Genomic DNA, 12,057 nt, shown 5'->3' with positions numbered 1-12,057 from the left:
TTCAAATGGGTTCAGACAAATACGGACATCGCCGTCCGGCTTTCCCACCACCATCATGCGGCTGACCCACTCAGTTGGCTCTTGCACGGGGGTGAGGACTTTGTCGTTGACCATTTCGTCCAACTTCTTGAAAACGTGATCCTCCAGTCGGAACGGAAGTCGACTGGCTGCACACACAACAGGATCCACGCGATGAGCACCTGACAGCAGCCTAATGTCATGTTCGACAGGTAATTTACCTATTCCCGTAAAGACGTCCATAAATTCCGCGACGATTGGCGGCATCGGAGCTTCGACTGGCAACTGAACAGCATCGACTCGCCGAATCAAGTTCAGCTTATCGCAAGACGGGAGTCCTAGAAGGGGTGGCTGGCCAGGCTCGTCTACCACGACAAAGTCGATAACAAATAAAGCGCCTCTTTGAACCACTTTGGCTGTGTGCAATCCTAGCACTCGTAAGAGGCCATCTTGTGAACGATAACTGCGAAAAATGGGTCCAGGGCGAAGACAGCGGCGTGTTTTGGGCAGCTAAGCCAATGACTCATACGGCAGAATTTTGCATGTGGCTTGAAGTTAACTTTAACGCCATCTACTGTCGATTCTTGGCGCCACTCAGATTCACTACCAGACGACGTTAGGGCATGAGAGACGTAGTTACTTTCTTCAACTAACCGCGGGAGAGCCATCACCGTACCACCACAATCGACTTTTCTTTTTCATCTTTCGGCAGCGCAAAATCGTTGCGCGTTTTCCCTTTTGGTTTGTCAATGAATCCGTGCGGTGGCGTCATTTTTCTTTGGCTCACGAGAGAATTCAAATGAACCAACAACAAACCGAGGGGAGAAGGAACAAGATCCTCGTGTGTGTGGGTGATGTCATCTTTGCCCACCTCATCTCCCGTTTCGCTTAATTCAAATGGGCTGCCCAAAATTCCGGCGTGAGTGTGTGCCTGCAACTCCAGGGGGGCGACGTGAAGGTGAAGTTCAAAAGTGTAACAGGTGCGACGTGCGTCTCATTTTTAAAAAAAAAAGAAAGAAAAGAAGAATTAGCAGGTCTCCCCCATAATCTTAATCGTCTGGTGAAGTAGATAAAGAGACAAAGCGCCATAGTGATTGTCCATCCGGGAGAGAGAGAGAGAGAGAAGATGAAAGAAGAAGCCCTTGCCAAGTTTACCAGATAGTTAGTTAAAGTTATATCCCTCGGTGCCCAGATGGCACGGAGCACAGGGCCAGTTAATGTTTCTCGGGGTTCAAGTGCGTTGCTCTCTTCTTCTCTTTCTGACTCTGCTGTCTGGCCGAGTCATTTACATTCTACAACTTTCTAAGGGCAAAAAATAGAAAAATGGAAAGGAAAGAAGAACCAAAAATTGCCGCATTAGAAGAAGAAGAAGATCGGCCGTGTGGCAGCAGCAGCTGCTCGCGCATTCTTTGTCGACGCACGTTATAGCTTGGCTTTTGATGTGGACCTCGTCCATCTCTGTCTGTCGAGTGTGGGTTATAGAACCGCCCGCTGTTTTTTTTCTTTCTAATCCGGATGTGGTCCAGCATCAAAGGCAGCCCAAAAATTACACAACCCGAGGAGATTCGACTTGACTTGCGCTCGACTTATTTGGGCTACCTTTTCATGTTTGTTTCTTCTTTTTCTATTCTTGTCGGAGAAAATTCTGACTCGGTAGATTGACATAAAAAGTCTGTTTGATTTTGTTGAGTTTCTTTTAACCATTATTTTTTTGCTCGTCTGTTTGTTGTCTTTTTTTCTTTTTCCATGTGATGTTGCCCAGCGGTGTCGCAATCAAATCAGCAGCACAGCTTCGTCAGGCGGATTCCATTTTTGGAACCATTTGCCGCAAACTCGTCGCCGAGACGCTCTTGCATTCAGACTATATCGTCAAAGTCTTATCAGGTATCATCACCATCATCATCCTCCTCCTCCTCCCATTATCTCGTTTCATGTTTTATTCATGGCTCCTCATGTTCCACTCCCACTTTGATTATTTGACCTACAATCTTCTTCTTTTTTCTTTTACTCTTCTGGAACGGCAGCACCCGAGGATTGGCGGGAACTGAGAAACAACAAATCCGAGACCCATTCGCATGAGCTGACGGAACTCCATCTGGCCGACTGGGTAAGTAACTCTGGCGATGATTAAGAAACTGGTGGCCGAAGACGACGATGGCGCAGATGCAAAAGGGGGAGGAGGAGAATGTGTACATCAGAACAAACATGTTTAAATCGAAGACCCGACAAACAAAACAAAACAAGAAAATAAAATAAAAATGGGAAAATGAGGAGAAGAAAGGAGAGACGGAGAAACATGATTGGGGGAGAGAGAGAGGGATGGAAAGTAATAAAAGGTTGCCAGCGTCTCACGCGCGCCGCGGGAGCGTGTGGATGCGGTTAACCTTTTGGCAGCGCCAAAAGGCACGCGGAGCACCAGAGGTTTACCCTCGCCGATGTTGCAGTGCAAGTCTTTTGAAACAGTTTTTCCTTTTTTCTTCTTTTTCCTTTTTTTTCAAGGGAAATAATCGAATAAAAAGGTGACGGGGGGAGAAATAAGAAAAAAAATATTCGGTTGACATTTAACCCGCAACCAACGTGTGTACCCTTGGTGTGTCTCTCCTGCGTACAATGTGTAGCTGGTGTGCACAAGTCACAATCGAGGGGAAATCTTTGTCGTCGATTTGGGCCCGAGATTTCTCTTATAGGCGACCGGGGGTAGGTGGGTGGGTGGAACTTATGGGCAGGAAGATAAAATAGTGGCAGTCGCAGTATACGTTTCTACAGAGAAGAAAAAAAAAGGGGGGGGGGGATCGTAAGGATAATAATGATTATGATTATCATTGCCAGTAGTTGTTGTTGTTGTTCCAGTCGTTGTCCCATATGTTTGTGTTGTGAGAAAAAGGAACTCGTCGTTGCCAGGGGACATTGAACCCCGTTCCTCTGTGTCTATTTGTCCTCTTGTGTGTCAGTTTTTGATGATGTCACAGAGTTAATTTCCGAAAATAAACCGGGAATAGAATAGAAAAAAAAAACGAGTTTCCCTCGGTAGGATCAAACAGTCGCGAGGCAGACAGAAAGAGAGGGGAGAGAGAGAGACGGCGGGGGGGATTTTGAATAGAAAATCGGAATGGCCGGAAAAGGGTGGAGTTGGTTGGGTCACGCGGGGGTCGAGATCGCATTCGAACGAATGAGCCAACCAACGAACAAAAAATTAAATCACAAACTCTCTGTGTGCTTTTTTTAAATTCTTTTTTGGGTTGTTGTTGTTCCGTGATGACTCTTTGGCCGAGTCTTTGGCCCCCTCTCTCTCTCTCTTTGTTGTTTCGTCGTTGCGGCTGTCTCTTTCTCTCTCAATTGAGCGACAAAATAATAAAAATAGAAGGTCCGTTTCCAGCAATGAAAATGTCGAGTTGCCTCCCCCCTACCCCGTTAAAGTAATTACGATCGTCGGTTCCTTGGAGGAGATTGGAGATTAAACGGGAAATCGCCTTGTGGACTATATTGGAAGTCGAAGCCGTAAACTTGTTCTCACTTTGGGCCGCTTTTTCTTCGGGTGTTTTATGGCCATCTTCTTTTATGGTTATTGAAATGGATATTCAATAGGGAAGGGTGGGAGGTCTGATGTTGGCAACAGCCTGGAAGAAAGAAAAATAAGCGAGAAGTGGAGGAATGTCGTCCTCAGGTGCCGTACAAAACACCCTGCCGTCCATCTTGTTGCTTGCAGCCCCAGTCGCTGCTAGAACAAGTCGAAAGGCGCGCATCTGGCTAGGTGCACTGGGCATCTTCCAACCGATGCCATCGTAGAGTCTCACAGCCTTTTGTTCTTGATTTCCTTCTTTTCTTTATCGCCCCTTTATCCAAACGAGAGCCACACACACACACGTAGAAATAATCAAAAAAGATGGAGAGAATAAAAGACATCTCGCATCATCCATCACCAGAAGCGCGGCAAAAAAAAGATTCCTAAAAAGCGACGGTGCTGGAATGGGGGGAGAGAGAACATGACGCACTTTTTATTTTCCCCGAGATGAAGAAATTTGAATGAGGCGCGAGCCGAGCGCCCGCATGATTCATCTCCGGCGTGGGGTTCATTTTGAATGGAAAAGACTCAAACGGCGGCAACACAGGTTCGTTTCTGAAGTCAGACGGACCACAGTCCAGCGGCCGTGGCAGGTCCAAAAGTTGGGAAATTCGAGTAGGTGGTGGAAATGGCCGGTCATGAACGTGCTCGTTTATTCGATCGTATATCCGAACAAAGAGAAGAAGAAAAAGAGAGAAAAAAAGAACTTTACTTTTTTGGGAAAAAATAAAACGTCGGTGTGTTGGGTGATGTCATGATTGAGAATAACAAAACGCGAGAGGATGGAAAACGGTCACGTCACTGGCCGCAAATAGACACATCACGGCCGACACGTAGACCGTCGCACACGACACACGAGGCCAGTTTAGACTTTTTGAAAGTGATGGAGGTGGGCGGCCGTTTTGTTTCTTTTGCCTCCGAGTTCTAATCTTTTTCTTTGTCATTGGGACGACAGGCAAAATTGTGGGTGCAGGTGATCCGTCAGCTGCGTAACGGGGTAAAGTTGAAGTCGGCGTCGGAGAGGAAGCTGGGGCCGCTGGCTCGTCGTGTTTCTACGCCGGTCGAGTTGCCCATGGAGTCGATCCGGCAGCACGATTCCAAGGAATTGAGGCCCACTCTATGCCTCCTGGTCAACCGAACAGGTGAGTCAAAAAAAAAAAAAAAATAAGAGAGATCGAACGATCGATTTTATTTTATTTGTTAAGGCGCGAAATTACGAGAGGGGTGTAAAAGAAAAGGAAAAAAAATGTTAGAAAAGTAAGAAAGAAGGGCAATAGTTTTTTTAGAAATTTCTCCGCAGGGCATGGCAATAACAGCAGCATCAAGCGAACGAAAACAAATAAATAAACGAAGAGGTGGGTAGCTAGCTGGTGGTGAAATGGATCATGATCATGAAATAATAAATAATAAATAAAAATACAGAATGCAGAAGCTGATGGGGGAATAGCTAGCTGACAGGACTAAATTAAGATTCTCATGCCATCTTGTAACGTAAAGACATACTTGGCAACATGGTAATGAAAAGAGGCAGCCCTGACAATATTTCGCTTGTAGTCTGCTTGTCGTACTGATTAGCCATACACTTTTTTTATTGCATATTGAAAGGCAATTAACTGATGATTTTGTGGGGTTAAACGAAAGGCTTCATCTCAATACAGCAAGAAATCATGAACAAAGGTACCATATTTATAATTTTGAAATGTTTGCTTTTATCCATTTGCAATCAACCCTTCGTCTTGCTGATTTTGTCATCGAAAGAGATAATTCAAATACGCTTATTTGGGTCCCCCGCTTATTTTAACAAATATCATTAATGAGTTGTATCAAGATACACTTGCATTCAATTTTAGGTTTTAAAATGATCTCCCTAGCATTATCGTGTTGGTGTAAATCTTTTGCAATGTTATACCATACAAAAACTTCTTAATAGCCGTATAATACTTTTTACACATACTCAGTTAACCTATCCTATTTGAATTAGATGGGCAGCATTTCATACCGGAAAAAAACATTGTACAAGTAAGTATTAAAATAATTTGGGTTAAAATATTGTATAAATATTTGTTAATCTTTTGTGTTTTCCCAGATGCTACACGAAGAAGCAATCGATTTTTTTTAAACAGCTCAACACGCAGCGGGAACACATTGGGCGATCCCAACAATTGCTTGAAAAAAACTTGGCGGCAGCACGTCGGACAGTTCAAGAGGAAGAAATGAGACTTCGACAGATTCAAGAAGATCTGGCTGTGCGTGAGCAACGATTGAATACCAGAGAAAGAGAATTTGCAGGAATTCAGGTATATTTATAGATACTATACGTATAGTTAAGAGCTTTAGCATACAAAGTTTTAGAGTCGTGCCGCCATCGGCCTTGAGAACGAAGCAACTCAACTCCTTCACCAAGGACAAGACATCCAAAATATTGCAAATATTGTGGTTGACATGGATGATTATATTCGTGTTCCACACGTTACGCTTGGACGTGGACGATCAGGTATAGTTTTTAGTTTACTTGGTCATTCCCCTTGTGATTCCACGCCCTTATTTGTCGTTAGTGTCTCCTGATCCAGCTAATGCACGTGTTGTGGATGTAGTTAGACATGTTGCAATCTTTCAAGCTGCACAGCCTTCGGTTCGACCTCGGTCGTCCATAACTGGTTCAAGGATTCGTCTAACTGCTCCTCCTCCTTCTGTTCGTCCTTCCACTGTCGGAGTGAATCTTTTGACCGCAACAACAGTTGCCCATCCTCAGCCCACTGCTCGTGCCATGCATGGACCAAGATATGCTCCACCCAAGTGCGCAAAACCCCGTTGGAATTAAGTTTTTTTTCCCTTCCTTATGCGATGCGATGCGATGTGATTACGAAATGTTTTTAGTGGTTGATCATGAAGTTGAATGAAATTGCTGTTTTTTTAATACATTTTTGGGGTTTATCTAAGAAAATGATTTTGTTAGGTTAAATTTCGTTCTTTCATGCACTTATTTGTTTTGCACTTTTTTATCACTTTAGGGGATTTAGTTTCACGGAGGAAGTGGCGCTCCTCTACACCGAGCAACAGTAGCGGTGGCAACGATACGACCTCCAGTCTCAAAGACAATGGCAGTAACGAATGTGAAACGGAATTGGCGACAGCCGAGAGCTGCGCTCTGGATGACGACGAAGATGAGGAGGGCGAAGTATTGGTGACTGTTCCTATGAAAAGCTTTGGTCTAGTCAACAAAATACGTTCGATGACCGCTTACAAAGTAAGTTTCAATCTTTACCTTCTTTAATCAAATAACTGAATTTGTTTTCATGTTCTAGAGCGAATCTGGCAGTCCATTTGAGACAATTCAATTGACGGAAGCACAATCTTAGAACGACGACGAAAAAAACGACAGAAAGAAAATTTGAGCTTGAAAATTTGCGATTTTCTATATTTATTTATTCGTTCTTGTGTGTTGTTTCTGAGGCTCGCGATTGTATTTCTTTGTAATTTCAATCGACAAAAAAATATATATCATTTCCAATCTTCATCTTCATCTGAACTGGAGACGTTGGCGCCTGCTGAATGAGGAGGAGGTGAAATCATGACGGAAATTCCTCTCATCCACCAAACCACCTCTTGATTCTCACTAGAAAGTCGCTGTTCAACCAAATCGGGTAAAGTTTAATACTCATTCTCCTTTTCAAATAACGAAACACTCGAAAAAGATAACTGACCTTTCGCCCCATGGAAAGCTGGTTAAAGAGATCGGCCCTCAAGTCGCCCGCCGGAGCTTGATGAGATGTTGAAGCCGAAGATTTAAGACCAGCAGAGGATTTTAGTTTATTCAATCCACCCCTTTCCCGAATGTCCGAAAAAAGGTTAGAACGATCCAGAGACGCAGCGCTGGGCTTGGTGCTCGGAGCTGGATCAGGAATGAACGGCGGAGGTGGTGGTGGAACAGGGAAATGTTTAACAGTTTTGATGTTTTCAGTTAGTTGAGATAAATCGGGAAGGGCCGCTATCAGTGAAGGTGCGATCGCTGGGCCAACGTCTTCGTTGTAGGCCAAATCATCCGCAACACCTGGCAAGTCTGGAAGGGCCAAAGGAAGATCCAATTTCGGAATGTCTCCCAGTCCTGTAAAGGTATTAAAGATAATTTTCTAAAAAGTTCAGTTAATGTAACGTTTAAAATTTACCGGGCATGTAGGAAAAATTGATAGGATTGCTTCGTTCTAGTTGATTTCTTTGACTACTGATGGACCAAGGACAATCAGAATGATCTTGATACGGCAAAGTATCGGCTTCTCCGATTGAAGTGTCGGTAGAGATTTCGGAATCGTGTTTACGACGCAGAGTTGATTTAGAAGTTTTATCTGAATTTGACTGTCTCTGGGGGGTTCGAAAATCACAGGTGTCGAAAATCAAAAGACCCAGTTTTGACACAGAACTCGGAAGAGCAGGTGTTTTACGTCTTGCTCCATTTTGTTGATGTGTGGGATAGAAAACCATGTCTCCATCCACAATAGATTCTGAACCAACTGGGCCAACGTCTTCGTTGTAGGCCAAATTATCCGCAACACCTGGCAAGTCTGGAAGGGCCAAAGGAAGATCCAATTCCGGAATGTCTCCCAGTCCTGTAAAGGTATTAAAGATAATTTTCTAAAAAATTCAGTTAATGTAACGTTTAAAATTTACCGGGCATGTAGGAAAAATTGAGAGGATTGCTTCGTTCTAGTTGATCTCTTTGACTACTGATGGACCAAGGACAATCAGAATGATCTTGATACGGCAAAGTATCGGCTTCTCCGATTGAAGTGTCGGTAGAGATTTCGGAATCGTGTTTACGACGCAGAGTTGATTTAGAAGATTTATCTGAATTTGACTGTCTCTGGGGGGTTCGAAAATCAAAGGTGTCGAAAATCAAAAGACCCAGTTTTGACACAGAACTCGGAAGAGCAGGTGTTTTACGTCTTGCTCCATTTTGTTGATGTGTGGGATAGAAAACCATGTCTCCATCCACAATAGATTCTGAACCAACTGGGCCAATGTCTTCGTTGTAGGCCAAATTATCCGCAACACCTGGCAAGTCTGGAAGGGCCAAAGGAAGATCCAATTCCGGAATGTCTCCCAGTCCTGTAAAGGTATTAAAGATAATTTTCTAAAAAATTCAGTTAATGTAACGTTTAAAATTTACCGGGCATGTAGGAAAAATTGAGAGGATTGCTTCGTTCTAGTTGATCTCTTTGACTACTGATGGACCAAGGACAATCAGAATGATCTTGATACGGCAAAGTATCGGCTTCTCCGATTGAAGTGTCGGTAGAGATTTCGGAATCGTGTTTACGACGCAGAGTTGATTTAGAAGATTTATCTGAATTTGACTGTCTCTGGGGGGTTCGAAAATCACAGGTGTCGAAAATCAAAAGACCCAGTTTTGACACAGAACTCGGAAGAGCAGGTGTTTTACGTCTTGCTCCATTTTGTTGATGTGTGGGATAGAAAACCATGTCTCCATCCACAATAGATTCTGCATCAACTTGAATTGAACTTGAAAATATCTTGGTGACCTTGCGGCTGCCCTTGAGTCCATCAAGCTTGGACTGTGCAACTTCAACTCTCTTGTGAATGTTGCTGATTTCCGTTCGGCTTTCCTGGATTCGTTGTGCAACTTCGGAAAAAATATCACCAGATATCCGATCCAGAAACTCCAAATTATCTGCGGACGCCATCTGTGTTGAATTTAACTTTAGTATTGTTGAAATTATTAGACAGAATGACGGTTTAACATGGGGTGTCGGTAAAGTGCAGGGTGCAGGTGCAGGTTGGACGGGGGGTAAAGTGCGGAGTCTGGAGTGCAGGGTGCGGCGTGCGGTTGGTGGGTAAAATGCAGGTCCATATGTCGCTCACAGAAAGTGCAGGTTAGGTTTTATGTCTTTTAAAAAAACTGGTGGTGTACTAATTTAATAACATTGAAACTTTTTTTAAATTTTTATTTCGTTAAATTTTGAAAAGTTGTCAATACCATGTGGCTTCTGCCACGCTAAAGATGTTAAAAATGACTGGCCAAACGTTTTGGTTTTGCAGAATTCACGTTGACAACTTTTCAAAACCTAACATAAACATTCGGTCCTGAGTCTCGCTTGATTACTGACCCCTTTTTCTCATAGATCCGCGACACACCATCTGCTATTGTCCAGCAGACTAATGAAGCTGTTTCGATGTTTTGACAGATACGTTTGTTGGTTACCATATCGATAGTATAGGCTACACTCGAAAATTATCAAAAGCCGACCTGTAAAGGAAATTCATTTCTTGTTGGACATGGAATATATTTTGATGGTTTGCCTTTGCTAATCTTTTACTGCACGCTGCCAGCCCCAAGGTTGCTACATTTGAATGCGAGATGAATAAGAATTCTTAATTCACTGACGAGTGAGTCCATTGCGACAAAATTTGTTTGCGAGTGGACCATTTTGACGGCCTCCGTTTTGACAGTTTCACTGCTGCTGCCTTTTATCCCTTAGTGCTGTTTTGTGGTGAACCCTCATCTGGTCTCGATTCTTACATGATAAAAAAATACGTCCAGGTCTGGAAGAATATCGCGTAAACTGGCCAGAGGGTGGTGTGTATCCGATTCGTCAACAGCTTTCGCAAGTGTTTGCCTTATTCGATCGAATTTCTTTGATGGCTAAAGCAAGAACCGCCTTCCTGGGCCCGGTTGTCGACACACCTAATTTAACCATGAATCAGACCATCCGCAGACCAAGCTTATGACAACCGTGCCATCGCTGGCGCTGGCCGGGACTGTGGCGCACCGGCGTCAAAGGTAAAAATAAAGGGTAAAATCTGGCAACGGCCAAGAGGCAGACGACGAAAGGAGGGAAGCATGGAAGGGGAAGAGAGAACATGGATCAGTTTTTCAGTTAAGAACGAAAACGAAAGAAGTAATCGAGGTGTTTAACATTCAGTGTCTGAACGAATGAGCTTGCGACCTTCCCCTAACTTTTCCATCGTAATTTTGATCAATTTCCTGCATAAAATTGGTAAAGATTCTCTTAAAAAGCTTCTGAAGGGTCTTATTTAAGATTGCCTGAAAAAAACGAAAAAAACACAATAATTAGAAAATCATTAATAGCACAAATAATTTAAACATTACCTAAGATAAATTTCTCTAGCCAATCCAGCATATCCCAAGCAAAATCAAGCCATGCAATATCAGAGGGACAGCCATCATCATTGGAAACATAATCAGCAACTGTGTCTTCAAAATCTCCCATCCCTCCGCATAATTTTACTTTTTTGTTCAATCGTGAGGCAGACTTCACACAAACACCCACGCAAAAATACACAAACAACAAGGAGGACCTGCCGTCACACCGGAACCTGCTGTTTTTTGTTGAAATTCAAGAAGATAACATAAAACGCTTAAAATCAGCTAGGGGGAATTAGATTTCAAGTCAATGATGCAATTTTCTTTTATTAATACTCCTCAAATTTTTTAAGATAGTAGATATCGTATACTATATCGGGATCACTGCAGGGCCAAGCTATGATGGCCCTGATAGTAGTAATAAGTGATAACTGGTGTTACTTCTAAATTTTGGTAGTGCTATTGCACCTAGCTCTGTTTTGGGAAATTTTAGACTAACACCAATGAAATTTTGAGTTTAAGAAGGAAATGCCATTTGTTAATCGAAACATAAAATTAACATAGAAATTATTTAAACTGAGGTAAAAAAAAAACCTCAGAATCCATCTCTCATGGGATAAAAGAGGCTCGGCAATATTTGTAGGAATGGTGTCCATTTCGTTTATCAGCGTTGATCAAACTAATTCATTTACAAGTGCCTCTATATGAAAATCAAAATATTCGACTTGACAGTCATCCTTGTTGGAACTCCGAGGAGGACGACCAAGTGGATCTAAATGGTCGGTACGAATTGGACCCCAACGTATTACAAGATTTTCGTGAAGAGCCGTCCAAAGTCTATCCCCATCCGCGTCGTCTACCCAATAATTCCACATCTGAAAAAATTGAACTAATGATCAAATCTGTGGGTAAAATGCATTTAAAATTTGAAATAGAAGTATCGCCACGTCGTTCAAAGGGGCAGATTGCATAAAACGGAAGTAAGAAAACAAATATGAATCCGGAACTTGTGTGGCAGTAATTGTCCAACGCTGGTCACCACGAAGCATGCAGAAATCTTCTGAAATCTTCAAGTTAGGATCCATGATCTTCTTTGCATCATCTATGATAATGCGAGAAAATTTTGCCTGAAACAAGTTGGATAGTCTAGGCTGTCTAGCCCTAGTAGCTTCTTCTTAAAAAAAATAATCCGAAAAGAAATAAACTCACATTACAACATTATTACCTGGTATGTTGTTAATACAATATCGTGGTTAAGCAAATCAAATCTTTGACGCCCCCGACCATGTAAGCATTTGACTGTAAGCGATTTGTATTCACAAATTCTTTCATAAATTTCCCTGAAAAATAAATTATA

The 12,057-nt window shown here is 42.7% G+C and overlaps 2 protein-coding genes across 2 annotated transcripts; one reads left to right on the top strand and one right to left on the bottom strand.

Annotated features, from left to right (window-relative positions):
- Positions 1-4,276: 4,276 nt before the first annotated feature.
- Positions 4,277-7,097, top strand: LOC124188956. The gene is made up of 6 exons (XM_046581897.1): positions 4,277-4,722; positions 5,562-5,599; positions 5,667-5,877; positions 5,933-6,074; positions 6,592-6,827; positions 6,886-7,097. Exons 2-6 carry the CDS (start codon positions 5,562-5,564, stop codon positions 6,937-6,939), a joined length of 681 nt encoding a protein of 226 aa, XP_046437853.1. The 5' UTR covers positions 4,277-4,722; the 3' UTR covers positions 6,940-7,097.
- A 70-nt stretch (positions 7,098-7,167) lies between these two features.
- On the bottom strand, positions 7,168-9,294 carry LOC124192022. The gene is made up of 4 exons (XM_046585164.1): positions 8,745-9,294; positions 8,246-8,683; positions 7,747-8,184; positions 7,168-7,685 (listed from the first exon to the last, which is right to left on the bottom strand). The coding sequence occupies exons 1-4, from the start codon at positions 9,277-9,279 to the stop codon at positions 7,168-7,170; spliced, it is 1,929 nt and encodes a 642-aa protein (XP_046441120.1). The 5' UTR covers positions 9,280-9,294.
- Between the last annotated feature and the right edge of the window lie 2,763 nt (positions 9,295-12,057).

Source organism: Daphnia pulex, chromosome 1, assembly GCF_021134715.1.
Source record: "Daphnia pulex isolate KAP4 chromosome 1, ASM2113471v1".
Taxonomy (NCBI): Eukaryota; Metazoa; Arthropoda; class Branchiopoda; order Diplostraca; family Daphniidae; genus Daphnia; species Daphnia pulex.
The sequence above is the reverse complement of the archived record's forward strand: the minus strand, read 5'-3'. Positions and strand labels throughout refer to the sequence as shown.

Coding starts and splice junctions, on each gene's coding strand:
- LOC124188956 (XM_046581897.1), top strand. CDS start 5,562: ATGGGCAGCATTTCATACCGGAAAAAAACATTGTACAA. Junction 5,878..5,932: donor GAGAATTTGCAGGAATTCAG/GTATATTTATAG, acceptor ACAAAGTTTTAG/AGTCGTGCCGCCATCGGCCT. Junction 6,075..6,591: donor GCTTGGACGTGGACGATCAG/GTATAGTTTTTA, acceptor TTATCACTTTAG/GGGATTTAGTTTCACGGAGG.
- LOC124192022 (XM_046585164.1), bottom strand. CDS start 9,279: ATGGCGTCCGCAGATAATTTGGAGTTTCTGGATCGGATATCTGGTGAT. Junction 8,185..8,245: donor CAATTTTTCCTACATGCCCG/GTAAATTTTAAA, acceptor ATACCTTTACAG/GACTGGGAGACATTCCGGAA. Junction 7,686..7,746: donor CAATTTTTCCTACATGCCCG/GTAAATTTTAAA, acceptor ATACCTTTACAG/GACTGGGAGACATTCCGAAA.